The following is a 27997-nucleotide window of genomic DNA, read 5'->3' on the forward strand; positions in this document are numbered from 1 at the left end:
TTTTCCCCAAGTGCACAACTATCTTTTTTCCTCCCCGCCATTCCTTCAGCTTAAGCATCAGATGGCGAAAGCCTTTTACTGCTGGCTGGAAGCATTAACCAGGCTGCGTGCCCAACAGCTCTCCCATCAACTTTCTGCAGGAGGGCTGCCTGAAGCACCGCAGCCCTTCTGCTCAGGATGAGAATCTGAGACACGGACCAACCTGACAGAGCTTTCCATTCAGAAAGTGCCAGCCTGTCACGTTAAGGTTTCCCACCTAAAACACAGAAAACTGGAGGTGTCAAAAGTGAACCTTGCTGGAGGCAACCGGTGGGCAGCTTGGGCAGGATGCCTAAGTGGCAGCATCATGCATTTTACACATTTGTACTGAAAAATGAGCAAAACCAATACGCTCCCAGGCATACATGTGGGAATTGTTCTTTGACTGCAGCCCCATTGGAAGCACTGGTAACCTCAGAACCAGGCTGGAGCATGCACCGTTTCCTTGCCCTTGAGCACCAGGCTGCTGATCAGCATGTGAGAATGAAGTGAACCTTCACTCTGCCTACGTTTGCTGTGTGTTGTGTCTTTCTTTGACTTGGGACTTTGCCTATCTGGGAGATACACGGGCTCTGGTGCCTGAAGCAGTCAGATAATATCTCATGGGAAACAGTGGCCACAGCAGCAAGTGGAGAAGGAAGATATGGATGGGGAACCTACAAGGGCCCCTTTGCCCTTCTGCACCTCTCCTTTTCCTAAAGACCTTCACTTCTCCACCTTCTGCTTCATACCATTTCTCTCTCTTTTATATTCTGCCTTTCACACCACAGCCTGCCCTCTGAGCTGCTGCCTCCCACCTTGACTCAGCCTGCTTTGAGCAAACAAAATAAAGGGGTAATGTGCTCTTTAGTGGCATCTCAGTGTGCTCCTGGTCTTGCCCAGTGTCTTCCTGCATGGAGATCTGGTCTACAAGGCAGGATCTGTCCTTCATGGAGGCTCTTCACAACACTAAGCACAGCAGAACCCTGCTCCTGGCTGCCTTTAGAAGTCTTCCAAGGAAAACCTTTTAGATTCCTTGTTTAAGAAACTAGAGACACCCTAAAAATAGCATTTCTGTCTCAAGACATTTGGCAGAGCTGACTGCTGCCAGGACACAACATCTCATGTGGGTGAAGCATCCCACAAGGGCTCAGCATCCCGCATCAGCATTGAGATTTCACCAACCCGAGCTGGCTCCCACGAACTCTGCATATGTGGGAGGTTTGAGGGGTTCACAGGGACATCTAGTGGTAAGCCCTAACCAAATCCCGGCATTGCTTGGGAAGACAGAAGTTTCTGACTTCACTCAAGGAACATTTGAGCCATCAGGCCAAAAAGAGCACATCTTAAAGATATGGTGCACATGATACCGACAGCACACAGCAATAAAACAAAGCTTAGAGGTGAAGATTCAGTGAAAGAGTACTTATGGGTGAAGTTTGACAACCAAGTTTGTAGTCCTGTAATTGCAGCCAAATTCTAAAACCTAATTAAAATGTAATTTCAACTCTGAAAAAAGTGGTTTGCTTAATTACAACAGAATTGAATTCATTATTTTGGGGAAAAGCAGGCTCTCTTTTTTCTTTCCCAACACTGGCAATACTGTGAAGGCTATATCTGAAAAGCTTCTCTTTTCAAAATATATATCCATATGTGTATTTACTGATGAATGTATGCTATAAATGAAAAAAAAAAAAAAAGAGATAACTAAAAGATAGTTTTAATAATCACATCATATTGAGTAGCTCCTATAAAGCAGAAGAGACATGCTGCTGCGCCCACAGCTCAGCTGCAGCCTTGGCTGAGGATGACATGGCTGAGGGACATGATTTAGTGGTGGATTGTTAGAGTTAAGGTTGTATGGTTAGGTTGAAGTTGGACTTGATGATCTTGATGGTCCTTCCTAACGTGAGCAATTCTATGATTCTATGACATCTGCCATCAATGTGAGTAGGACCTGTGCTGAGCCTGGAGCTTGGTGTTTGAGAAGCAGCAGATTACATGGGGAAAAATAATGCTGCACAGTTCACTTGGCCTAAATGATGAGTGAGGAGGCTCTTGCCTGCAACTAGAAAGGGTCCTTAACCTCACTTCCTATGTTCACATTGTAATTTCAATGTTATTTTTGGACAGGATGCAATAATATCTGGCTGAATGGCTTCTGTGTCCCCAAGTCAAGTAAAACTTTCCCACTCTCACTCTAAACTAAGCCTGAGTCTCAGGAATTCTTTGGGGAAACACCTCCTGGCACCACATTTCTAATACAGCTGCTGTTATCTGCATTGGAGTGACTGTGAAGACGTTCGGGTCCCGACTTGCCCCACATGGAGCTGAGGCCATCAGCACTGCATCTGTGCAGCACAGAGGATGGAAGGGAAGTTGGGATGATGAGGCAGTGAGATCTTTCTGCTCCTGAATACGGCTTCAGAAATTCCCCAGGATTGAGACGCTTCTGGATGAAATCTCAGAGAGTCCACAGAAGTGACTTTTGCAATGTAAGCTCTCCTAATACTTTTACCCAGTCCTCTCGTGGAAATTTTGGGGTGAAAGACAGAATGTGTTCATCTGTATACTGTGCTCTCTCACATCTTATCGGGGGCTTAATTTCCCTCAGTTATAAACTGAAAGATGTATTTGAGGGAAACACAGCATAAAATAACTAATGGTGTAATGGTTCCATCTGGGTCAATAGAAATGTGGGGAAATACACTGGCCTGGATCGCCCTTGAGATCTGTAATGCAGAACAGCAGTGACATTTCTGCCATAGTGACAGGTGCTGCTTCTTTCCCCCCATCATACAGAGAGATGAATAATGTAATGGCTATTGGGAGCATCTGTCTGTTGCTTATTCAAGTCAGTCCCACACTGTGCTTGGAGGTGTAAAGTGATCACTGCAGAAGATCAATCCCAGTGGGCATCACTATTAGGGAGCAGGATGCATTATGGCTGATGTATTTTTCTAATCCAATGAAGTTTAAGTATTATTTACTCATTTCTTTTGAAAAAAACAGGGAAACAACTATCCAACATGAATTCAAGTCACAGATGGCAAAAGGGAAAGTGATACACAGAGTTTTAAATACGTTATTTAAATATGTGATGTAACCTGCTGAGACATGCTCAGAAGTGCAAGAACATGCATGAAATGTACCTTCTTTAAGGAGACACTGGGTGACTCCTTTCATTACCGATTCTCCCACCAAATTTCTGAATGATCTGGGGGAAAAATGTGTCTTCATTTTCTCTGCATGCAATAAAAAGATACTGGCAATTCGTAGTTGCCTTAAAGTGGTCTGAAACCGAGGTTATGCATCCTACAGTGAGCATCGAGAACAGTTTTTATGGTTTGATGTTTATTCAAATAAGTGTGTCAGAGTATGGCTCTGACGTTACCGGCTTTTAGATTTGGTATTAATATTAACCTTGATCAATATGTTCTGTCTGCAAATGCTATTCACAAAACCAGGTAAATGTGAACAACTGGAAGGAAGGCAGATTGGCAGAGTGAAGCAGTCCTTGCTCAACTAGCACATTTCAGTACATTATTCTTGGCTCTGGCTCCAGCTATTTTCAACAGCACTAAACATTCATTAGATTAAATCAAATGAACCACGTTCTTTAAAAATAGTCAGGGCCTCCTTGTGCCAGTTGGAAAAAACAACAACTTTATTGGGTATTAAAACAGATCAAATAAATTAAAAATAAATAAATAAATGGAATCATATTCCCTCCTGGCGTAAGGGAGCACAACTCCAGGGAGAGGTTTTTGGCTCCTCAATGCAGCACAGTGGTAGGTAAAAAAAGAACATTCTCAACTAGCTAAAAAGAACATTCTCAACTAGCTAAAAGAAACAAATTAAAAGGAAATATGGACAACCCAGCACAAATTCCATGTTAAACTGCAGTGCAGGCATATGTTCAGCAAATGTTAGGATACGTCACTCCTTATGCTTCTTCTGTGGACAACAGCATGGGAATGGTTTATGACAACTTAGTAGAGTTGCGTGACCGAGTATCTTGGCCAACCAACTCTACTGGGAAGCCCTGCAGACCCATCTGCTCTGTCAGGTGCTCCAACATGAGAAGAACCTCACATGTACACTACACAGAACCCACCTCTCCTGAACATCATAAGTTCCCCCCACTGACAGCAACGTAAGTCTCCATCCTAATTTACAATTCATTCTTTTTCTTTCTGCAAAGGAGGGAGAGCCTAAGACATAAAGACAATCTGCTTGGAGTCTTATCCGCCAAAGTATCTTAAAAAGCTCAATGAACAAACAGCACCAGGCAGATAGTGGTAGAGCAGACTACAGAATAAGGCACATACACTTACTTTCATGCAACTCTGGCTGTTTCAAGAGAACTTGAAACATCTGGAGATGTTCAAGAACCATGGAGATGTGGCACTGAGGGACATGGTTAGTGGGCATGGTGGGGATTGGTTGATGGTTGGACTTGGTGATCTTAGAGGTCTTTTCCAACCTTACTGATTCTATGATTCTATGAACTTAGAGTTGTCCCCAGAAATTATGTAGATACATGTGGCCTTCTGCAAAGACCTGCAGGCAGGACCCTCTGACCTGCCAGCAGAACCACCAGAGGAGTTGCAGAATGCAACCCCTCACAAACCAGTTTAACATATGGGCTCCAGAAAATGGAGCCATGCACTGCTTTACTGCCATACTGAGTTACTCATTTTCTGGAGAACGACAGTGGACGGTGGACACATCCAAAAAAGCTCCTGATGAGAATAAAAAAACAAACAACAACCACACAAGACCTTAAGCAAAAAAATAACAAAATAAAATTTTTAAGCAGCCTTTGTGTCCGTTTCCTGAAGCACTTATCTCCATTAAAGCAGAAATATATTGTTGGGAGTTACAGCAATAACCAGCGATGGAAGACACAAAGCACTGAAAGGCTGCTCCTCGGACATGTTTTGACTCCTCTTGCACTGCGTTGGGCCCCAGTGGGGCAATCATGAGCCTATCTCAGCCCATCGTGGTCTGCTTTCCAAGAGAAACAGGAGCCTCACCCACTTGAGCATGACAAAGGTGAGTTGTTTCAGCAACTACAGACTACTAGTGTAACAGCAGTATTCCTGATCTGCCTGCTTCAACTTGCCTGAGGTTGTTCTGTTTAGATGCTGGAAACCACAGCTAATTTTCTCTTTAAATGGCATTTCTCCTTCCTTGAAGAAAGCTTTTAGTTTGTTTGTTTATGTTTTTTGTTTTCTTTTTTTTTTTTTTTTTTTTTTCTGGTAGAAGACTATTCAGTCTATTGTCCTGTGATGTTTTGCAGTGAGCTAAAAACTTTGTTTATCACCTCCAGTATCCAACACAATTATGGTTCAAGGCAAACAAAAAGAAAAATTAAAAAACTAGCACACACCATTTACTAGTTTGAAAAGAACCTTTCTCTGTTTGGCCAGTCTGAAGGAATTGGATTGGAATTAAAATAAAATTCAATGTCAATATTGTAGAAGCCTTTATTTACTTGGGCCAAATTATTGCATTAAGTGTATTTTCTTCTTTCCTCTGCTCTAGGATAGAAAGGGAATGTAGAAGAATTCTTACCAGGCAATGTTTAGGATGGCAGGACTTTTGGTTCACAATACCAGATCTAAGACAAGCATAAAAGAATCCATAAAGCTGTTATTAGAACTTACGGAGGGCACAAATAACAAGGATACAGCTAACGGGCAGCATGCAGGGAGAAGAATTAAAAAAGCAAGTTTAAAGCTATTTTTTATCAGGTTTTATGGATTGACTGGCTAGAAAACAACTTTTCTGCTTATATTAGTGTAGAGTACCCTCTGGCCACAGAAAAGCAATGGCTGTGTTTCTAGGATGCTAGCTGTCTGGCAGGTAGGATTTCTGCTGATGTCCTGTGCAGAAATGCTGCTCTGGGGGATGTCAATGAGTGTCAGTCCAGCACCAAATACTTAGAAATCCCCCTTCCTCTTGGTAACATCAGACATTACTGAAAGTGAACCTGTACACATTGGCGTTTCCAGTCACTCACTGCAAGAAGGAGAAACCTGCTGTCTTTCTGCAAGAGGGACAAGTACATGATGTCTTGGAGCACTTTTTAATTCCTACATTTAGCTGACTTCTGGGTATGTAACAGCTCCACATTACATGAGCACTCTGAATCTGAGCACCAGTCGCCCTGCCAAAACCCATTGTTGCCTTTTCTGTCTCTCCCAGGTGCTGTGCCTTATCCTGTGCCAATAGAAATGTTTGTGCAGCCTCACAGTGAATCTGAGCTGCAAAAGGATCCAGGTTAAAATTAACCTAAGATGGAGCTTAAAAAAAAGAAAAAAAAGAAAAAAAAAAAGCTAACTTTAACCCAGATCAGTTTCTTGATCTGCCTTGGTTCTCCGGCTGTTATGAGGAGGAATTTACTGCAAGAGCCTCAGGGTACATGACGGATGCATCACCTGTGCTATCTCTCAGTTTCAGTGCTCCCACTCACCACAGCAGATGCTGACTGCTCAGGAAGGAATGGTGTACATGTCTGATGCTCCAAGAGTTTCAGTCTCCCTATGTGAGACAAAATAAGTGCTTTTGCTCAGAGGGTTAACTTTCACTCAGCAGGGAGGAGCACCAGCCCCCAGTGCTGCTGATCTCAGGCCCATCTCCGGTGTGCCTGCATGTCCCTTCACATGTTTTATGATGGCTGATGAGCGTGCACTTTTGCAACTTTGCATGCAGAAAGACACTTCGCATATAAGGAAAGGCTATAGCAGATTGAACAGTGTGTAGCTCCCAGGTGAAGTCAACGTGCAAAGCAGTTCTCCTGTGGTGCAGCAGCATGTCTGCGTGGCACAACTATAGCAGATTTGTCTGAGTAGATGTGCGATGGCCATGAAGACCACTGGGCTGAAAAGAGTGCCCTTCCCCTGCCATCTAAGCTTTTTCACAGGTTAGATTGGCCTTCCTCAGCAGCAAGAGCACTTTGATTCCTTCACACTGCATGAAACTTAATTTGTATTTTGCAGTCAGTGGAAGGAAAAATGTTCTTATTTCACTGAGTAAGAGTCCTGCAGAGTTAATAAATTCTTCAGTGCTTTTCTGAAGAATGACATTTGGCTCTTAAAGCTGGATTCTGTTCTCTGATACCTAAATGCAATTCCCAATAATTTTCCAAGAAAACTGGGTATATATTCCTTGGCAAAATGCAACTGTTAACTTAAAAATCTGAAGATATGTGACATCTGCAGAAAAACTAAAGAGCTGGGTACAGTCTAGAAGGAGTATAAGACTTAAAATATCTAAAAATACTTTTTAAAATTATCTATGGGAAAGAAATAACTTGAGTTGAAAGATTTCAGTCTTCCTCCCTAATCTAGAAAATAGAATAATGCCTTTGAAATATAAACATTGGGTTCTATTATCTAACTTTTGATCTCTTTGGCTTGCAAAAGCAAAGGGCAACAAAAATGTTTAATTTAGCATCAGACAGCTAAATGCTCTTGGTGAGAAATGTGGAGCACCAAGCCCACTTCATGAATAGGAGAGTCAACAGCAAATATTGGTTAGAAATCGTGTTGCTGAAGAGATAGAATCAAGGCTGCTTTTTTTAATGGACAGGTCTTGGATAGACTGTTACTGCTGTTTCTGTTTGCACACCTTCAGAGGGGCTAGAGGCTATCCCAATCTTTATTGCAGTGTGCAAGCAATTATCACAAATGGACTTTGCCTGCCTTAAAGAAAAGAAAAATGCCATTCTGGAGTTAAAGCGAAGCAGAATTTGCAAGAGGAGGTAATATCTTTTACTAGACCAATTAATATGAATGGAAAAATTACACTTGCACTTAAATAACCCTCTGGCATTGACTATTAGATCCATCACAGTGACAATAATATTAACTCTACTTTCTAGAATTTGGGATTAGTCTGAACTAAGCAAATCTGACATGAGTTTGGGATTTTCTTGCAAAATGTGTGACCTGGGAATAACTGCTCTGACAAAAATGCTTGTGTAAATGACAGGAGAGTCAAGCTTCTTGTGTCAGTATCAATATATCAAATCTGTGCTGAAGCAGATATACAGAAACATAATTTCAATTACTCAAAAAACATTATTTAATATGCATGTGCTTTGGATTTCAGTTTGCCTAGCTCTGTCTCAGACTAGTAAGGGAAAAGGGATTTTTAGCAGAGCTAGTTTATTTCAAAACACACTTGTAAAATATTTGTTTAAGATTAGCAGCTGAAGGATCAGCCCAGCAGTGTGCAGGCCTTGCAAGTGTAAATACTGCATTGGGGAATAATCCCTTTAACTGTCTGGAAGCTGAAAGAATCAGAAAGCAATACTTTTGGGAAGTCTGAAATGAGATTTGCTCTGATCTTTAGTAACTGCATCACTGCAATTCTCAATAGGCTCAGCCTCTGTGTTGATGCTACAGAAGTCACATCTACACTCTGATGTTGAGTAAGCATGAACCCAGAACCAGCAGTCTTTTTTTTTTCCCTCCTGCTTAAATTTTAAACAGTTCAGGGCAAGAGATCAGGGAGTAGTTTACAGCACACTCAGCAAGGCAGAAGAGGGACATAATAATGAATGGTGGCTCACTGAAGCTGGTTACGCAGCAAAAAGTTGAGGCAAACAACCCAGATCCCACTCTTCCCCTGCAGCCTCAGATGGATTACAGTCCAACGCCCCTCTGTGAATCTGCTAAATTTAGTCTGGCCCCAGAGGAAACACAAGACACAAGCCATCCACATGCTCCCGTCGCTCTTGCAGCAGAGGCAGCCGATGACCTTCCTGTTGTCTCTCTGGGCCAAGCGCTCCAGAACAACTCCCCCCTTCCCACTGCTCTGCATGGATCTCAAGACACACGACCAAATGCAGAGGAAACAGACTCTGCCTGAGGACCTATATTTATACCCTTCCTGTGGGCTGCTTGTTTTTCACTAGTGGGGCAGCGACGAGGAGGTATTATGGCTGCTGGCTTCAGGCGAACAGAAACCTCATGTTGCAAACCGAACTCTACTCCACCCACTTGCTCGGGTGGCTGCAATGAGCTCAAGCACCGCAGCTCAAAGAAACAGAAGGCATCTATAAGGTCTCTGGGCAGCTCGTAAAAAGAAACAGACACCAATTTCAGACCACTCTCAATAGGTGTCTCCTCTGTATTTAACTGTATAATACCCAATCTGACCTTGTTTCCTGAACCTCAGTGGCACGCAGCAGGAGCCTGGGTCCTTTCTCAGTACAACTACTGCTCAGGCTCAATCAGAGCTTCTCATGGAGTCCCTTTCAAAGGCCCCTCTCTCTGCACTGACCCTGCTCTAGTAAGAGAAGGCAGAGCACAGATGTTTTATGAAAGGACACACGCTGGGATCACACAGAAAACTGGGGAATGGGCAGGACAAGCCTTTCCACGCTTAGGGTCCTTCTGATGGGAGATTCCTCCGTTTTTCCCCAGGCAATTTGGATGCTGCACAGCCCAGATTACTCCCCGGAAGTGGTCCTGCTTAATGAGCCAAAAGTATAGTATTTACTTAGTAGAACTATATTTGCCCTTGGTGATGTCACAACAGCTGGGACATCAATATATGAATAACAAAAATTAAAGATTCCCTTTCCAGCACATCTTTGAAGACAAGGTGGGAAAGTGGGACCAGTGCAGTCTCACCTGTCCATGTACACACTGTCGAACTATTCCCAGGTTGTTCCCTCTCTGATGGATCGTGTGCCAGGAGAAGGCTGTGCAACCCCCCCACACCTTCAAACCTCATCTAAGAATCCAGGTCACCCAGTACATTTGTGATCATGCAGCCAGGGAAGGAGCTTTGTGCATGGTCCAGCCCTTGGAAAGGCAGCTGGGAAGCCAGGCAGGAGAGCAAGAAGGCCATGGAGAATTTCTGACCCCAGTCATCCCCAGAGACTGCGGAAATGCAGTGCTGAGTCTGGGAGGGACTCACAAGAGCTGCTTTCCCTCTCTCCCTTCTCTACAGCTCCAGCTCATGATGGGAAGGCCCAGGGTGCTCAGCTTTCTGAGCATCCCACCTTAGACTGGCCAAGCCACTATATAACACAAATGCTGAAATAAGTAACCATACCCCCTTCCAGAAACTGCTTTGCCAAAAAGCCAACAGACATATCTACAGGAAACAAATGGCTCTTCATCCTGAGAAGGAAAATATTTGCTTTTGGACATACCCATCTCATCAGCAGCACTCAGCACAGTGCTGACAGGAGCTGCATGGCAGCAATAGACCATGGCCATCTCCATGGCAGCAATACCATGGCCATCTCCGAGGCAGCGATATACCATGGCCACCTCCTCCAGCAGAGAGAAGCGCTTAACCCTCTGAAACAGGAGCTTTTCTATCTTCCTACAGATCCACATAGAGTTCAGTTCCTGCACTTTTGCTGATGCTTTCTCTACTTTTCCTGCCAGCTTTTTTTGGTTTTTAGTTGGCTGACTAATTTGATTCTAAAAGCAGAATGATTTCTTATCCTGATAGGCAGCAATTCTACCCCATACTCAGAGTCTAGGATGTTGGTGCCAGTATGTTAATGAAGAGGTACAAGTGATCGATATATTACCTGCTACCAGGAAACCCAATTTTCTGAAAGCCTCCTAGCCAAATTAAGCACAGGTCCCACAGGTGCTGTAAGCTACGCATTAGAGCACTGAGCACAAGTTGCACAATAATAAAGCTGTCAGATCACTGCCAGACAGGAGTGCCAGCTCAGGTGCCCTGACCTTTTTGCAATATCAGCTACTGAATTGTGTCCAGTTTAATGTTGCACTCTGCCTGTTTGCTGTACTCCCTGAGCTGCTCGTGGTACACGCACAGTGAGGGTGACCTGTGACAGGGATGGATGAAAGAGCAGGAAAAGCAGATGGATGGGTCCCATATTCATAATATCTCATCCCATAAGCAGAATCAGGCCCAAGACACACTGATGTGTCCAAACATCTAACCTTTCTGATAGGATTTTTGTGACTTAGAAGGTGTGAATTATAGCTCTGTCTGTATCACTGCTGAATTTCCCCCCAGTTTCTCTGCCAGACCAAGTATTGAATTCTTTGACGTTCCAGATGAGCTCAGCTGACTGCAGCATTTTAAATCCCAGCTCCATTTTTTCCTTTCTCAGTACAGAATACATCACAGCCACCGTACACTGAAACTTGGGGTTAAGCTGACTGGGGATTAGGTGGATAAAGTTTTACCCCCTGTCAGAAAGGGAAGCAAAGGCAAAGTAAACAAGAAAATTTGCAGGCCTTCTCTCTTTTAAACAAACACTCCTGTGTTTAAAATAATAAAAATTCTCTGGAAAAAAGCAAAGCAACTTCCTCCAAAATAGCCTTTCCTGTTTTATCATAGCATTTGTCTAAATTGTACTTCTCCAAAAAAAAAAAAAAAAGAGTTCCAGGTAGAGTGCTGGAGGACTTTGGCTTTGATTAGATAACAGAGCAGCTGAAGCAATAAGTGCAATTGACTTCACTGGTACCTGATATGCCCTAAACAAATCAACATAGTTGAAGCTTAGCTTTAAATATCTAGCAATGCCATATTAAAAAAAAAGAAAAAAAAAAGAAAAGAAATGAAGACACCATGTAACTCAAACACACTCACACACCATCAGATCATGGCTCCAACAGCCTGAATACAACCTGCCTCCATAGCTTGCAGTTGCTGAGACTCCCTGTGGAGTTGTATATGGTGTACTAATATACAGGTAAAAATTCTGGCAGAACTACAGTCATAGCAATATGAATGTTCCTATTCACTCATTCTCTCAAACTTCTCTTGGTCTACCTCTTAAAAGCAACAAAACCCACATTTCATCACCCACATTGCAGTGGTAGTTAAATACTTGCTCATTTTTTATTATTTTGGAGCTAGAATAATGGAATTATAGAATCGTAGAATCACCAAGGTTGGAAAAAATCTCCAAGACCATCCAGTCCAACCTTCCACCTATCACCAATATTTCCCCACTAAACCACGTCCCTCAGTACAACATCTAAACATTTCTTGAACACCTTCAGGGTTGGTGACTCCACCACCTCCCTGGGCAGCCCATTCCAGTGCCCGATCGCTCTTTTGAAGAAGTTTTTCCTAATGTCCAACCTGAATCTTTTCTGGTAGAACTGGAGGCTGTTCCCTCCAGTCCTATCATTAGTTATATGGGAAAAGAAGCCGACCTCACCACAATCTCCATTCAAGCAGTTGTGGAGAGCTATAAGGTGTCCCCTGAGCCTTCTCTTCTCCTGACTAAATAATCCCAGTTCCCTCAGCGGCTCCTCATAAGGCTTGTGCTCCAGACCCCTCACAAGCTGGATAATGGAGTCCAGGAGAAAGTGTTAAGAATGGATACTTTATAGGCATCTGACTTCTTCCATGGGATGACTATGAGGTAGGAGAAAGTACGGAATCCAAGGATCAAAAGATAATAGTAGATATGGGAGTGAGCCTTCACCAACCTTTCCAGCAGCTGAGCAGCCATTGCCCACTAAGGGAGAAAGGAGCAAATTTGGGGGAAGAAGCTGTAAACACGCATGAAAGTGAAGCCAAACAGCCATTCTTCTTGGAAACAAGTGGAAGACATAGGAAAGAAAAAAAAAAAACAAACAACAAAACATAACGGCAACCTGATTGAAATAGCAAAGCAGTCTGGAGTACTCCCATCCTTCTATTTCCATTCCTTTCACAACTGCACGGAGTCACACTCATCTCTGTCTTAGAATTATTTTTTTTTCCAGGTATATTGTGGTAAAGCAGTAGTTCGAAGCTGGGTCCTGGCAGCATGTGGTGCTGGCCCATAGAGGGCTGCTGTGTTACACCATGCTGATTAGCTGACTGATTTCCAGTGGTTCTACCATAATTGAAAAGGAGTGAGAATGCAGTAAGAGCTCTCTTGGTGGGATTGTTCTACATAAACCGTGTCCTGAACTTGTAAGCAAGAATACCACGTGGCATCAAAAGCCAACAGGTGAGGTTCATGTGACCTCTCCTGAACGACTATACAGTGACATTGTGACCGTGAACATCCCTGGTGGAACAGTACTAGCAACAGAGGCAAGAATCTGTTTTTTTTTGTTTTTTTTTATATTATTTAAATATTGCATATTTATATTGACACTGGGAACCTGAAGATTGCTTGTTTAATGAAAACCCTGGTTTACATGCCAGTTAAATCAACTACTAACTAATAAAATGTTTCCTTTAGTTTGAAGCCTTACAAACAGTTTAATCAACTGCTCTTAATTAAGGCTTTCAAAAGCAAAAACAATTTCTCAGCCACAACAACAACTGAAGGTTTAACGTAGTGCACTAAAACTTCTGTGTCCTCACACAGCGCTCCCAAGAAATCAGGAATCATTACTATAGAATATGTTTTGCAACAAAGATTGTTTAAAACACAAGAGAAAAAGTGCACAAGCCAATGCAGATCACAATTTAATACTCCAGAGGAACAGGGACATAATAAACTCAGCCCAGGCTCTTTTTCCCCACTAAAATTCAAGATGTTCCTAAAAACCAAGACATGGGAAGAAACGATTATGTTTTTTTCCTGTGTAGTTATTTTTCTGAGGTCAGGGTCTGGAGAAAAGAGACTTACAACCTCAACAAGAGCCACATTAGCCTCACTGGCTCTGCATGCTAATCTATTTATTCATCTGCTCTTTCCCACAAGGAATGGTCACAAAAATGCAGGTTTCAGGTTAACTTCATTTTCATCAATGCTATTCTTCTCACAGGATTTTATTCATCCTTCCTCTGCTTCTTTCTTTTACAGACCAGCCTGCAATCACCCCCACCAGCCGCAGGCTCTCTCTGGCCATGGAATCATATGGGCTCTCTAAATGTAGAGCCTGTCCCCTGAGCAGCACCCAAGCCACTGTCCCTCCTGCCCAAAGTCTAATGGTATCACAGCCGATGCACTCAGGCCAACAGGATCTAGCTGGGAAGTTGCTCACCTCACAGGACACCCTGTGAGGCCTATGTTCCTATTTGCTGTTGCAAGGACTCACCACTGCCACCAAAGCCCCACTGTTAAGTGGCCATCTGCCTGTGCAGCATCTTAAAATATGTTCCTCACCTCCTCCAGAGAGATGGACCAGACACAAGCATCCCGCAGGCAGGATCTAGTTTGGGGCCCTGAGTGGGGTCCCTTCTAATATCATCAGCCTAAACCTAGTCCCATAAAGCCCTACTGTTTTAATACCTTCTTTTTTTCTTTGGTGATGGGAATTGTTTAAAATTTCTGTAAGAACTAGACTTTGAATTACACTGGGACTTTGATTTTACAGCAAAAATGCTGAGCGAGTGGACAAGAGCTCTAAGATCAAGGTTTCATCTAAAGGTTTCATAGGCCAAGTACAAATATGGAATCACTCAGTTGAAGGTAGTAGGTTGATACCAGGAACATGCCAGTGTGCTTAATGAATATTGACTAGGTCATTAGGTTGCTTTCCATCCATGCAGATTTCTCTCTTAATTTGAAATTTATAGTTTAATACCTTAGAGCTCAATTATAGAGTAAAAGAGACAGGAATAAAAGTCACAGTTTTTCTGTAATTAGCCCCATGAGACTGTTCAAACAGACCTTCATTCCTAGTGCCACAGGTCTTTCTTTTTCCTTACAAGGGAATGCCAGTAATGAAAAAATACTTATAAATTTTCAAATACAGTAACAGAGCCCGCAGAACAGTTCTTTTTATTCAGTCATCCATAAAATATTTATGTAAGGTGAATCCCAGAAACCTGTTTGCCCTTTTACAGAGGGTAATTGCAAACACTGTCAGATCACTGGAAAGCAAGAACAGGAAGGGCTCTATGGGGCTCTGAGCTGTAAAGTCATGAAAAAACTATGTGTGTATCCTCTACAGGAACACAGACAGAAGTAGGACAGAAGGCTGGGAGACTGATCCTTGACATCTCTGCACTTCGACTGAACAACTGCATGAGAAATCTGCAAAGATACTTCATTATGAAACATAGGAAGTGTTCTATTTGGGGTTTGTTCTCTTACATTTGCACCAACTTTTTTCTTTTGTAATATTTTATGTAACTATTTTTAAAGAAATAGTGTAAAAAAATAAATAAATAGGAAGAGAACCAGAGCACACGTTCAGAAGTGAACTTTGATTTTGTATTTCCAGTGGCTTTCATGGATAGCATTCTGTTCAGGTGTTGATGGTTCAGGTGCTTCTTTTCTCTTTCATTTTAGGGATGGTAGGTACCTTCGTTTAGTCTATGTTCACAAGTCTGTTTTATGTTTATAGTTCACAGTAATTTATTTAGGACAAAACAGCAGTTTATCATTTTGCACCAAGAAGATGCAACTATTTTAAAATATTTGTCAAAACTCCGTATGCTTACATCAAAGCTGGCAGATTTTACCATTTATGTTTTAAGTACAGATATTTTCTACTCTCATAGCTGCAGTGTTTTTAAAGCAAAGAATTGTATGCTTTGGTAGCTGCAAGCAAAATCCAACATATTCCACAGCTGTATATCTTTATGTATTTGAAACAGATGTCAGAAGACATCTTGGTGTTCACATAAGATGCGTCAGCCTTTGCCCTGCATTGTAGAGAGAGGCCACACATTTTGGAAATTTAGAGGGGGTTTCATAAGGAAGGGTTCATAATCCAAACCATGCTGAAAGATACTGGAAGCAGAGATGGACACAAGTCTTAATAGCCACGTATGATGCTAATCCTTGCAGCACCTCATGAGACTGGCAGGCTCCAGAGGCTAGTGCATTTCCCCCTTTACACTTACTCCCCTTTCTTTATTTCAAGCATCTGTTTATTCAGTTTAAACAATTTCCTGTTCTCCTTATGGAGGGACAGCTGATTAGACCCAGAAGAACCTATTTGCTGTACTCCAGCCAAAACTGTGAGCTGGACAGTTATTTTTATAATTTCTAGCGGCACTTCTGGAGATCGCATTAGCGCTGAAGCTCCCCAATCCAGGTTTGGTATGTGCAGGAAGAAAATGGAGGCTTCAGGGCAAGGAGATGGGAGGAAGTAAAGGCCATGAACGCATGGCTGGACCAGCCCCAGACTGACTGCACCTGCCAGGAAGAGCATGCAGGCCAGCTTGGCAAGCTAGCGAGATGACGTGCCCTGCAGCCTGGCTGTGCTGTGCTCAGGCAGCCCAATGCCCATACCACCCTGTCTCCATCCTCTTCGGGACCGCCAGCTTCCCTGTGCACCGTGCCATGTGGCCCTTCACAGTGTCCTTCAGTGTCCTAATGCCATGGCCCGCACCCAGCAGACATGTTCCTCTGCTTCCTGTGAGTCATGCCACGCTGGGCTCTGCCTGCTCTGCCAGACTGAATTTCGGCTTTACCCGTTTACTCACGGCTGTAATCCACAGGGAGGTGTGGCTGCGGTTCCCAGAGCTCTGCATGGCCTTTGGAGAAGGCAGTGGCCAGGATAGGCTCCAGGTGTGGCAGGTCTGCGTGACATGGACATGCTGGAGTTTGCACCTCAGGCAGTGCGGACAGTCTGCATTTCCCTCCTGTGCTTTTTAAGGCAAAATGACTCTAGGCCCTTTACAGTGCCCTGTTTGTTCCCTGCTCCCTGCCTGCAGGGAACTGAGAGCACGATTTCAATGCTTTTTCTCAAAACAATCAAAACCACCAAGCTTAACTTATCCAAACGAAGAAGGATCAAGTTCTACTTCCCCTAACGCAGAGGGAAAAAAATAAACAACTTTATAAAGGCAGATGAGGCTGCACGTTTGAGCCAGGGAGCGGGATGTTAGGAGCCATTCCCCTTGCCCTAATTGTGACAGGAACACAGCCCTAAAGGGACATGCTTTGCCCACCCTGAATGGAGCAGGTCCCACTCCAGCAATAGGGGGCACATCCTGCATCTGGCTGCACAGATGTGATGCATGAAACACACAACACTCAGACCATGACACCAACTGAATAGGCCACAGACATCATCAGAGACAAACAATTTTTCACCACTCAGTGCAGGTGTTTGTAGGAAAGTGCAGGTCATTTCCATGCAAACTGACGTCAAGGCCCAGCCTCTCAGGGTGATGCATGTTTTGTCACACTCTGATTGCAACACCTTCTTTGCCTCTTGTACCAGTACACTCACATCTCCAGTTCACCTGTCAACCTGGTGGCTTGTTTGCAATCATAGGTGGACAGTGGGGATATAGTAAAAGACCATGCATTAATATGCACTGTGGAATTCATAAAATAACATGTTCACAACTTAGGGCATGCTGTGTGTATACACAGCGTTCTTTTCCCTCCTTGTTGGCTTTTTTTTCCCCTCCATCTCAACTTTTAGGCACTGAAAGCAATCCTTGCGTCTTACTTTTATCCTGCAGCTCAACACAGTAACAACTGCCACACAGCAAAGGATACAGACATACAAACATTGATTCATGAGATGGAGCTGGGCTGGTGCTGTGCTGACTCACAGAGACCCAGTAACAAAACTCACTGATGACTACACAGTCCTTTGCCCACATCGACTGCCAAAGCAGCCCAAGCAGCTTACATGATACAAAAGGGGAAATCCAAAACAATCCGAAAACACCTGTCAGGCTGTTGCCTACCTTTTCCTGAAGGGAAGAAGCAATCCATCTCCACGCTGCTACGGGAATGGGAAATGCAGAGAGCGCTGCTGGGGACCAGACCTTCCTGCGGTGGGCTCCGCTCTGTGGTCCGCACCAAGCACCAGCCTGGCCTTTCACTCGGCCTCTCCAGCAGCTCCACCGTCTGCCCCACCTGAATGCTCAGCTCGCTGCTGTGGCCCGCCGTGAAGTCCTGGAGCACCACGGTTAGTTCACACCCTCCAGACAACTGCCCAGGTTCAAGGGAAAAGAAAAAAAAAAAAAAGAGTAGGAATAGGAGTTAGGGCAGAATGAAAGCAATCATCTTTGCATCATATTTACACTGGCAAAGGCAGGCTTTGTGCTCCTCAGAAGCCAAGTTAATCATTTCTTTTGCCAAAGTTCAACAAGTTGTGACCCTTGTTTCCTTTCCTTCTTACTCATTCTGTTGGGCTTGAGTAAGAAATCAAAGCTACCCACCCCGTGGCCTCTTGAATGCCACAATTTTCTAGCTGGGGGTGCCCATCACAAACCTTGCTTAGTTTCTGGGGTTCCTTTCTAGTCTGGCACTAGCCCAGCCAACAGCTTTGGCACTATGCCTCATGGCAGAACAAATCCAGCTCCCTCTTACAGCACAAGCCAGATAGATACATTCCCACATGCCACCACGCAGTGAGGATACAGCTGCTACATTTTGCAAGACAAAAAACATTGCCCTCTTCTTCCCAAACTTGTTCTAAGGTCCTTTTGGGAGATTAGGGAATCCTGATGGGGCAGATCAGAATAGCTCCTCCCACGCTGTCTGATAGAAAACAGAGGTGTAAATATATAAACGTAGAGTGACTGATTATATGCTGACTTCCAGGATTTGTATCTAAGAATAAATGTATCGTTTTACATCCGTACTGAGTGCTGGCAACCTGCTGCTTTCCTTCAGTCTCACACCCTGTGATATGCAAGGAACAATACTGGTCTCTGTTTAACCTTGATCTCTATATAACCCAAGACTGGATAGAAGCGTTTGTGTATACAGCAGAACAAAGCAGAAAAAGTGACTGCACAGGCAGCATAGCTAACAAAGCTTGTTTTCTTACAGATTTGGATCTCAGGGTTGGATTTGCAGGTGTCTAAACAGGTGTGAGCACAAATCTGGATTGCTTTCTACCTGCCCATCATTAGGGGCCCTTGTCTAGGTCCATCTCCACATGCTGCCTGCTTCCTGGAACATGCAGGATCCTTTGAGCTCCTTATTCCAGTATAAAATTTGATTGAATTAGCTCACTGATTCGAAAGGTATTGAGCAGCAACCAAGCTGATTCAAAATCCTGTAATATCACGAACCTCACTGTCCTGGGATACAAAGCTAAGGATAGGCGCATTATAAAATGTTTTTAAATAAACCACTTGCAAATCCAACTGAGCTGAGAGAAATGTTGTACAATGCCTAATATCTATGTGAACTCAGTGAGAAGTGGGATCTACTCATCAGCTGGAATGGGTGAGCCCCTTAGGCGTGCAAACCCATTTCTACAGACATCACTGTAGAGCTGTGCAACCTCAAAATCCCTTTCTGCGGGCCAGGCAGTCTCAAATGCACACTCCCATGGTAACAGCACTCTTCCCACTCAATGGCATTGTGGTTTGTGTGTCTCATGAGGCAGGCATGAAAGAAATCCCGTTCACAGTTCCAATATATACAATTACAGAAAGGGGTCAGTGGACAAGGACTGGTTCTCACCTGTCCTGTGTCTCTGCCGTAGACGAAATGCTAGATTGGGGGAAGAAGAAGGAAATAATTCTCTGAAAGATTATTTGTAAATAGATAGAAAAAAATCAACCAAACCAAACAAATCATGGCAGCTGTTGGAGGCCATTCAGACAGCGTGCTACCACTAATCCTTGCAGAAAGAGCTCAGTGAGCTGATGGAACATACAAGAGATCAATTTGGCACACTCTGACATGCTTTCCTTGTAACACACAGCTATTGGAAGAATAAGATATTGCTATAATATTTGCTAAGGTTTCTTTGCTATGGGATAATTTGAGAATTACAATTTTTCTTTCTGATTCAATATGGGACCCGATTTGGTATGGTATATTTAAGATACAAGAAAAATCCAAGAGACAAACTGAAAGCACTGCCGTGCCCTGCACTGAAGTGCCACTAGGTGTCCGTGTTTGCCATCGCACCGCAAACTCTAGCTGCAAGGAATTCACTCTGCTTGGCTTCAGGCAGGGGCTCGCTAGGTGCGGTGTGCTGGGCTGGGCAAGCAGCAGTAGGCTCAGATAGGAGCCCTCCATCCATCGCTTCCAACCGCAAGGGCAGAGAATGCGCTGAAGCGGTCAAAACCTTTTATTCAGATGGTCAGGTTGATTTTTGAAAAATAAATCATAAGGGAGAGCTGGAGCCCACCACAAACCTGGGGGCCTTTGCCAGCCCCTCCCCAAATAGCTGAACACCTGTGACAGTGGATGACTCAGTGAGGGTGGCACCTGTAAGCAGTACCCCCAGAGGAGCAGGTGTGCTCCATGACCTGCAGGTGCCATGTAGCCCTGAGCTCCTGGTTCTCCCTATCTCATTAAAAATAGCTATTTAACATGGTGAGAACTGGAAGTCATCAGCCCCCCTCTAGCAGCCTGTGGCCAGCTCGCTGCTGAAACAGTAATGATGTATGTAAAATGATTTATTTGTAGGAAAAGACGTTAACTTCGGCATGAAGAATTATGCAGGGACCCTTTACAGGTATAGTTAGCTCAGGTAGGGGCCCACTGATGATTTTTAGGTGCAGACCACAAAGAACAGAAGGAAAATTTCTTCCTTTTGCAAATGACTTCACTGTGCCTATTCTGTGTCTTCTATACCACCACACCACAGAACACGTGCTGACCAAATTAACCCACAGCAAAGAAATCTCTCTAGGAAGACTGTATTACACTAACATGTACACAGTTTATCAGTCATTTAGGAATAATGCAAATACACCTGCTTCTCAATGACAGAAATCCTTTCATCTATGAAGTGTTCCCCAAACTATTAATGGCTTAATTTATTTTTGGAAAGTAATTTCCCAATCTCAGAGAAGGATATCACGGTTTTCTCTCTTCCTCTGAGCATGCAATAGATGGGCTACTGCTTTCTCACATGGATTGCATTTGGTTTGGAAAAAGAAAGAAAATAGAGAATGACCTTACAGTTGTAGTTCACAGGTAAATGGCTTCATATTTTAACATATTATGTTCACTATTATCACTCTTGTGATAAAGTCGACCATTAAAACTATTGGCTGGATACATTTAAAACCCAGACAGCAGTGTGCTGCACAGCCAATCCATGAGACATTAAAATAAAAACAGTGATACAGCAGGTCTTTGCAGAGCATAAGGCAAAACTGAAAGATCTGACACTGGTGCAAATGGAATGAATTACACAGAAAGCAATGGCTTGAAAATCAGTAAGAAAAGGACATGCAGAATGAAACAGCGAAATGCTAGAAAGAATCACTGAATAGAATCATAGAATCATTAAGGTAGGAAAAGATCTCTAAGATATCTAATCCAACTGCCCACCTACTACCAATACTGCCCTAACTACATCTCTCAGTGTCACATCTCCACAGTTTTTTAACACCTCCAGGGATGGTGACCCCAGCAACCTCCCTGGGCAGCCTGTGCCAAGGCCTGATCACTCTTTTTGAGAAGTTTTTCATAATACGTAACCTGAATGAAAGAAACAGTAGGGCTCCAAGCAGTCCACAGCGAATGTGTGGTGTGTCCTGTGTACCACTAGCATAAGCCCCAGCCTGTTCTCATGCTGCTGCCTGCCACCAGCTAACCATCTCCCATCCTCTGTGATCACTTGTGCCTGGTCTAGGGAGCATCATTATCCATGAAGCACATAAATATTTTCATCAGGATGTGCTAAAACAGATCAAACTGTGCTAGGAAAGAGTCCTGCTCTATGTCACCAGTGTAGGTGGGAACCAGCCACTCAACAACTGAAAATTACCCTATTTGCTGCACAACACTGCTACCAAAACTCTTAGCATCGATGGGAACCTTGGCCTGATCCACATGAGACATTTTTCTTTTGGGAGCACCCAGCTGAATGCTTGTCAGCCTTGGGAGCGTGAAGTGCAAGCCACCAAAATGTCCCAGACATGGACATGTCCTGCTGGGGGAACATCCAGGCTGCTCCAGAGATCAGCAACTCCAGTTAGTGCAGAATGACTGTGTGATGATATTTCCTGTGTCACAGCATGTGTGCATGGCCACCTCTGCATCTGTTCAGTTTTTAGCCATCAAGCAGCAGCCAGAGGAGGAAAGGCTGAACATGAGAGGCACATTTATCATCACAGTACAGATGGAAAAGACCTACCAGGTCACAGGCTGTCCTTCCTTCCTGCTAAAATAGATGTTAACTACTACTAAATCCATTTTGATTTAAAAGAAACGGGGAATTAATAACTCCCTGGTGGGGTAAGCAGGGATTTGGAAGATGGTCTCTTGAGAAGGATGCTTTGAACACTACTTAAATGAACGAATTGCAGTGGATCTCACACTGATTCTGAAGCATAAGTCCAAGCTCAGGCAGACTGAGAACTAGTAATAGATACTGTAGTGCTCATGCTAGCATAAATGGATAAATAGCTGCCTCCCCAGCAAACATAGCAGCATCTCAGTGGTTGTTTCTCCAAGGGTACAGAACGCTGGTGTTTGTGATCTTCCCTTCTGTGACACAGTGCCATAATTAAAGTTTTAGTCTTTTTGTAATTAAGGTATTAAGTTTGTAACACAGGCTCATAAACCACACTGTGACACACATGTGAGGGCACATAACCGAGCGGACCCGGCTACCTGTGGTGCTCATGGAAGTCCCTGTGAGCTGTGCATAGCCAGGGCTTCAGTGCTGCCAGCTGCTCCATGACTGCCCTGGGCAGGCACTGCTCATACCTGCCTGTCATTTGTCCACCTAAGGGCTTGCAGCTGCTAAAGATGCTCTGTCAGTATGCAATGCACAACTATCCTCTCATGCAATATTAAGCTATTTAAAAAGACTTTTTAATATAAAGAACCATGCCTAGCTCCATTCTATACTAAATCATCTCATGTACTTTGTTTTTAAGATTGCTTTATAGTATCGTTTCTTTATATAGATCTCTTTTTCCTTTTTCTGCTCCTCAAATGCTTCCATTTCATCTTCAATATATTTCCCACTCACAACCACAGAATCAGCAGTGCACTGCATCTGAAGATGAAGGTAAGAACCAATACATTTCAGGTAGGCATGAAGTTATTTATACCAAGCCAACATTTGATTTTCATTCAAAGAAGCAACAACAGAGAATGAATCTATCAGGGTCAGAAGAGCTGCTGAGAATATTTAAGTATTTTAAAATATGCCAGCATCATTGTAGAAATGCACACTCGCTGGTTATTTACATATATTCAATAGAACACAGAGCTCTGCTCGTTCAAACAAAGCGTTCTGTGTAGTGCTGCTCTGCGCTCTAATATAAATTGCTAGTTTGCTGTTGCTTGTAGGCTTTCTGCCCATCTGCTTTTGGATGACAGCCAGTTTCAGATAGAATCATTTAGTCACCATAAACAACCGATTTCAAGAGAGTGAGAGCAGCAGCGGGAGAAAGAATGGGATTTGCATCCTTATCAAGAGATTACAAGAAGTGAATAGGACCACTTAGGCGCCGATTCTGTCTGCACTGAAATAAACCCAGAGCTGTCACTCTAGCTGGGTGACAGGCACTAAAAAATGTATCCCTCATAGAATTCTTTGTGAAAATTTCTGTAATTCCATAGAGATTTTCTTTTTTGCTGGTTAGGGAGAGAGACATCAAATGCAGAAGAAGCCTTTGACGAATTTTGGTACTAGAGAATTGCTTGAGTTTCGCTGTAGCAGGGTCTATTTGGAGTGAACAGCTATGTTACCACCTGTAAAAGTGCTGCACCTCTAAGGGGTGCTGAACTGAGAGCTCTGGCACTTCTGGTGAGTGCTTCATTCCGTTGGCATGGAGGTGTCTCTGCAGGGATAGAATGTGTTTTGGAAATGGTGAGCTCTTGAATAATCCACAGTGACTGGCAAAATTGCTCCAGATTGAGCTCATTTCAGAACTTTGGTGGAGAATACTTGGCTCATCTCCTAGTCTTTCTTGGTCCTCGGGCCCCTGTGCCCATCTGCAGTTAAGCTGGAGATGGTGCTTCCTACCCTTTGTTCTGTCTGAACAGATGAAGAGGATTGCTTCCTGAGCTTCACGGGGAGGTTTCTTTGTATTTAAGCCATTAGTCAGACACATGGTAGGTCTGATGGTGACAGGCTGTAGCCCTAATGTACCAGCTCTACTCCTCTCAGCAAGGAGATAACAATAGGCATCTGGATGCTCAGCATTCTATAAATCAAGATACAGCATGTTATTTCACAGCAGAGAGAAGAGACAGAGATGGCACTTGGGACATATAAATATGCTAACAGAAAGGAAATCTGGTGTTATGGTTTCAAACAGCACAAATCTTTTATGTCCAGCAGATCTTGCTGGAATCCCTACTAGACAATCGTATCCTGGCTGTGCTGGACTTTGGAACTCCAGCATATACTGACATGTGCAGAACAGCTTGAATGAGCTGCCTGCATTATTTCTGGAGCCTTTTTTTTTCCAGAAATAAAGACTACAGCAAGCCAAAATTAAACAGCACATGCACCATAAACAGTACTTTTGAAGATAAAGAAGGCCAGACTCCATTTCACCCAACAAACTGAAGCACAGAATTAGTCCATGTTTGACCTTTTAAGACACAGATTTTCTCATGGCACTTGGCTTAAGAGAGCTGATACCTGGATCCTATTCCCTTCCCTATTTGAAGCACAAAATGGAACAGATACCACTTGTGTTTCCTCAATCAAACAGCCAGCATGACTAAAACGCATCTGCAACCAGTGTTGCAGAGGATTAGGAGGGTAGACAGCCTAAATACCCCAAGGTAAAGCTCCTCCTGTCATCTCTTATAGCCACAAGATGTTCTAAACTCATCTAGGGTTAATAAAAACACAATAATAGTCTGAAATCAGGGAGTAATGCCTAGTTGCTGAGGTTTTTTTTTAATGTCCAACTCACTCTGAGCAAAGCAGACTATTTTGACTCATGAGGTCAAAGGTTTTAGTTAACAAATAATTAATCGACTCCTAAGATCCTGCTAGCAAGTACACTGTGTAGCTAGAGAGTGGGTGAAAACGTGCATGCTCAACAAAGGAAAATGCACAAGCCTGCACTGATGCTTGATAGCATCACAGAAAACCACAAACACTCCTCCTTCAGGGACATTAGCTCCACAAAATGGTTAAGGCTCAGAACAGAGAAACCAAAAACACAATGAAGCATTTAAAGATTTTTGTCCAAATGGTTAAATTCAGAGAACAGATGTTTTATATAAAGTGACTTTAATTGAAAGGATAATTCAAACTATGCCTGAGCCATACGGTCCTGTAAGTCTGACTCCCCTCTGCCTTAGCCTGCTTGGCATCCCTTGCCTTTTCCGAGTCGTTTCCTTTTTACAAATTTAATAGCTGCTATTTTTCATCTTTATTGTGGGTCCCTAGGTCCCATTACTATAAGTCAGAGCCTTAGGCCACAAATTAACTCAAAGGTGGATTTAGATAAGTTGCTCTTACTAATTTTCAGTAGGTTTGTCAAATAGACCATAGAGGCAAAAGCAGATCTAAGGTTACAGAGAATTCATCCAGAAAAATGGTGGCAGTGAGTGGTGTCTCCCTCAGAGCTGCCCTGGGAAGGCCTGGCCCTGCGTGATACATCTTCATGCCCCTCTTCCCCTTGCAGACTTCATAATAAAATTAATAAAGCTTCTGGTCAATTGAAATCATACTTTGAGAGGCCTGGCCCCTGAATGGGTGAGGTTGTTGCAGTTGTCTGGCAGCAGCTGGAGAGAGGCAGGCAACCTCACAGGCTGCTTTTCCTCCCTCCCAGCCTGTTCCTTATAATGTTCTCAGTTTATGTCTCTTACGTTAATGCCCTAACAAAACACTCCAGCTCAGTGTTGCCATTAATTGCCAAGTAAAAACACACAACTGCTGCTGCAAACAGAGTGCAGGAATGAGTGCCATATGAAGCAGTACCCACTCTGAGCAGGAATGTTTGCAAAGGGGTTGCATGTTCACGCCCTCAGTCAGTGCTTGGTTCTGTGGAAAGAAGATCTCTTAGGATGTGATTACTTGTGTTCGAGTCCTCCCTGCTGCTCACCTCATCCACTGCACCCACAGAGCCTTTCCAGCATTGCTGCATCATTTTCAGCCATCATGATGGGCTGCAGCTCGAATTTGAGCAGTTAAATCTTGGGGCTTTCATTCTGCTCTCCATAATACTGCTATTTACTCGAAGTGACCTCATTTGCCAAGTGATGTAAGAGCGTGCATGATCGAGCCTGGCACGTCTAAGCAGATGTTTTCAGTGGACACAGAAACAGTATTATGAAACGAAAATATTGCCTAAAACCTGAGCAGCACAAGAGATTACAATGGCTTTTATGCAGATCAGCTTACCTAAAACTGCATTGAAAGGGCTTTGGCTGCAGTCATGCGCTTCCCTTTTTGAAGCGAAAGGCTGTTGCATGTACTGCTGCAACGTGGCTCCCAAAGGAACTGCAGCTGCAGGTTTAGAATTCTATCGGTTTTAGTCTCTTTTATAGAGTTACTGGAGTGTTCCCAGAGGACACTCCTCACATAAAATTCTTCGCCTTTAAAGTACAATAACAAAAAGTGGTCGCACCCTATTTTTGTTTTGTTTTGTTTTAGTTTCTAACAAGGAAATAAATTCTACTGCATACAAGAGTATAGATTCAAAGGGTTTGACAGTTAATCTGACTTGCTTTCTTTCAGCTGAAAGGAAATTCTCATTGACTTGCCATTTACATTTGCTGTCTTCTCACATTATCAGGCAGGCCTAAATATGGATTGATGTCCAGCACAAACAAGTAAAAGACTGAGGGGAGCCTAAAAGAACTTTGATATTTTCACTTATCAAAGGATTAACTGAATAACCAGGTCTGCTGATAAGCACAATCCCAGCTCCTGCTTCGTTTCTTTCAGTGAAGACACATCAGACCAAATACTCCACTCTTATTCACTTTGAGGTAAGTTTAGAGTTGGAGGACTCTGAAGCACAGAAATAAACAATAAACTTCTGCTGTGCCTTTCTTAAATTCCATATACTCTTACTCTGTGAATCCACAGTCTGTCTTCCATACACGTGTGCACACTATTAACATTATATTAATTGAAACCACTTAAACTGAATAGTCAGCAAGACACTTCCTTGGCTGAATATCTTCCAGTCATAAAATTATGTTCTCTTAATAAATTCCGTTTCACTAATTCATTATTTCTTCATCTATGCTGTAAGATTCTTGGCATAAGCATCTGTTTCCTTTCATAAAACATGAGCACATTTTGGACAAGAATGATAATGATAAATAATAAGTAAGCAATTTCCTCAATCCAAGGCAATACAGTAGCAGAACTGTCTGCCCAAACCTCATTAACCCCTATCCAACCTAAAGAAGTAACGGCTGAAATGCTCTGGTCGCCAGAATGAGTCCTAAATGGAGGGAAAACATGCTTGAACTAAGAGAATGAACTTAGCCTTCCCTGCAAGAAAAATGATTTTGCTGTGGCATTACCACTTAAAATGCTGTAATAATGAACTGGTGGCTCTTTCAATGATAAATTTCCAGAAGAAAATGATGAAAGCACAATGTAAAACATCCTTCTTTCATTCTCAGAACTCACACACAAGGCCTTAGTGAGTAGTGACCCTATTAAGAACATGTACATAATTTATCACAGTATGCTCTGTTTCCTTCTCTCCTTTCTGATTCCTCATCTATCCCTCCAGCAAAAAAGTATTTCTTTATCACATCGCTCCATATTGTCCTGTAACTAACATCTGGATTGATCCCCAATGCCAATAGATGAATATGCCTCTTTTTATATCAAAGATATTCACAAGACGTAGATTCATAGAAAAAATAAATAAATAAATAAAAAATAAAAATAAAAAAAATAAAAATAAAAAAAAAAAAGAGAGAATCTGAAAAGTCTAATTCATCAAATGGCAATTTCATTCTAGACAACCTGCTCATATCTCATTGGTAACAACGACAAGGGCAAAAAGAGCATCTCCAAAACGAAACCCTACATTTTGCCATGCCTCAGTTACCTATTAGTGGTAGTAAGACCTCTGAGTCTTATGTCAAGAATGTCTGTAAAGCCTTCTTCTCAACTTCCAGCCAAAGTGCTCAAATAATGTTAAATGATACCATGGTGACTTCAGATCACAAGAAATAACCATATCTATCTGGCTGTTACCTCTGAAACAGCTGGAACAGAGTAGG

The 27997-nt window shown here is 43.0% G+C and overlaps 1 protein-coding gene across 3 annotated transcripts in view; it reads right to left on the reverse strand.

The window, feature by feature from the left end:
• KALRN (kalirin RhoGEF kinase) overlaps positions 1 to 27997 on the reverse strand; it is a 449507-nt gene that overhangs the window by 64809 nt on the left and 356701 nt on the right. For 2 of the 3 annotated variants that reach the window (XM_048953841.1, XM_048953835.1), the window contains exons 34-35: positions 19322 to 19351; positions 17587 to 17833 (exon numbers count right to left, since the gene is read on the reverse strand). In XM_048953841.1, the coding sequence (XP_048809798.1) occupies positions 17587 to 17833; positions 19322 to 19351 (277 nt within the window). The remainder of the gene's footprint in view (positions 1 to 17586; positions 17834 to 19321; positions 19352 to 27997) is intronic. The other variant, XM_048953840.1, reaches the window with a different exon arrangement.

This window comes from Lagopus muta, chromosome 8 (assembly GCF_023343835.1).
Source record: "Lagopus muta isolate bLagMut1 chromosome 8, bLagMut1 primary, whole genome shotgun sequence".
Classification (NCBI taxonomy): Eukaryota; Metazoa; Chordata; class Aves; order Galliformes; family Phasianidae; genus Lagopus; species Lagopus muta.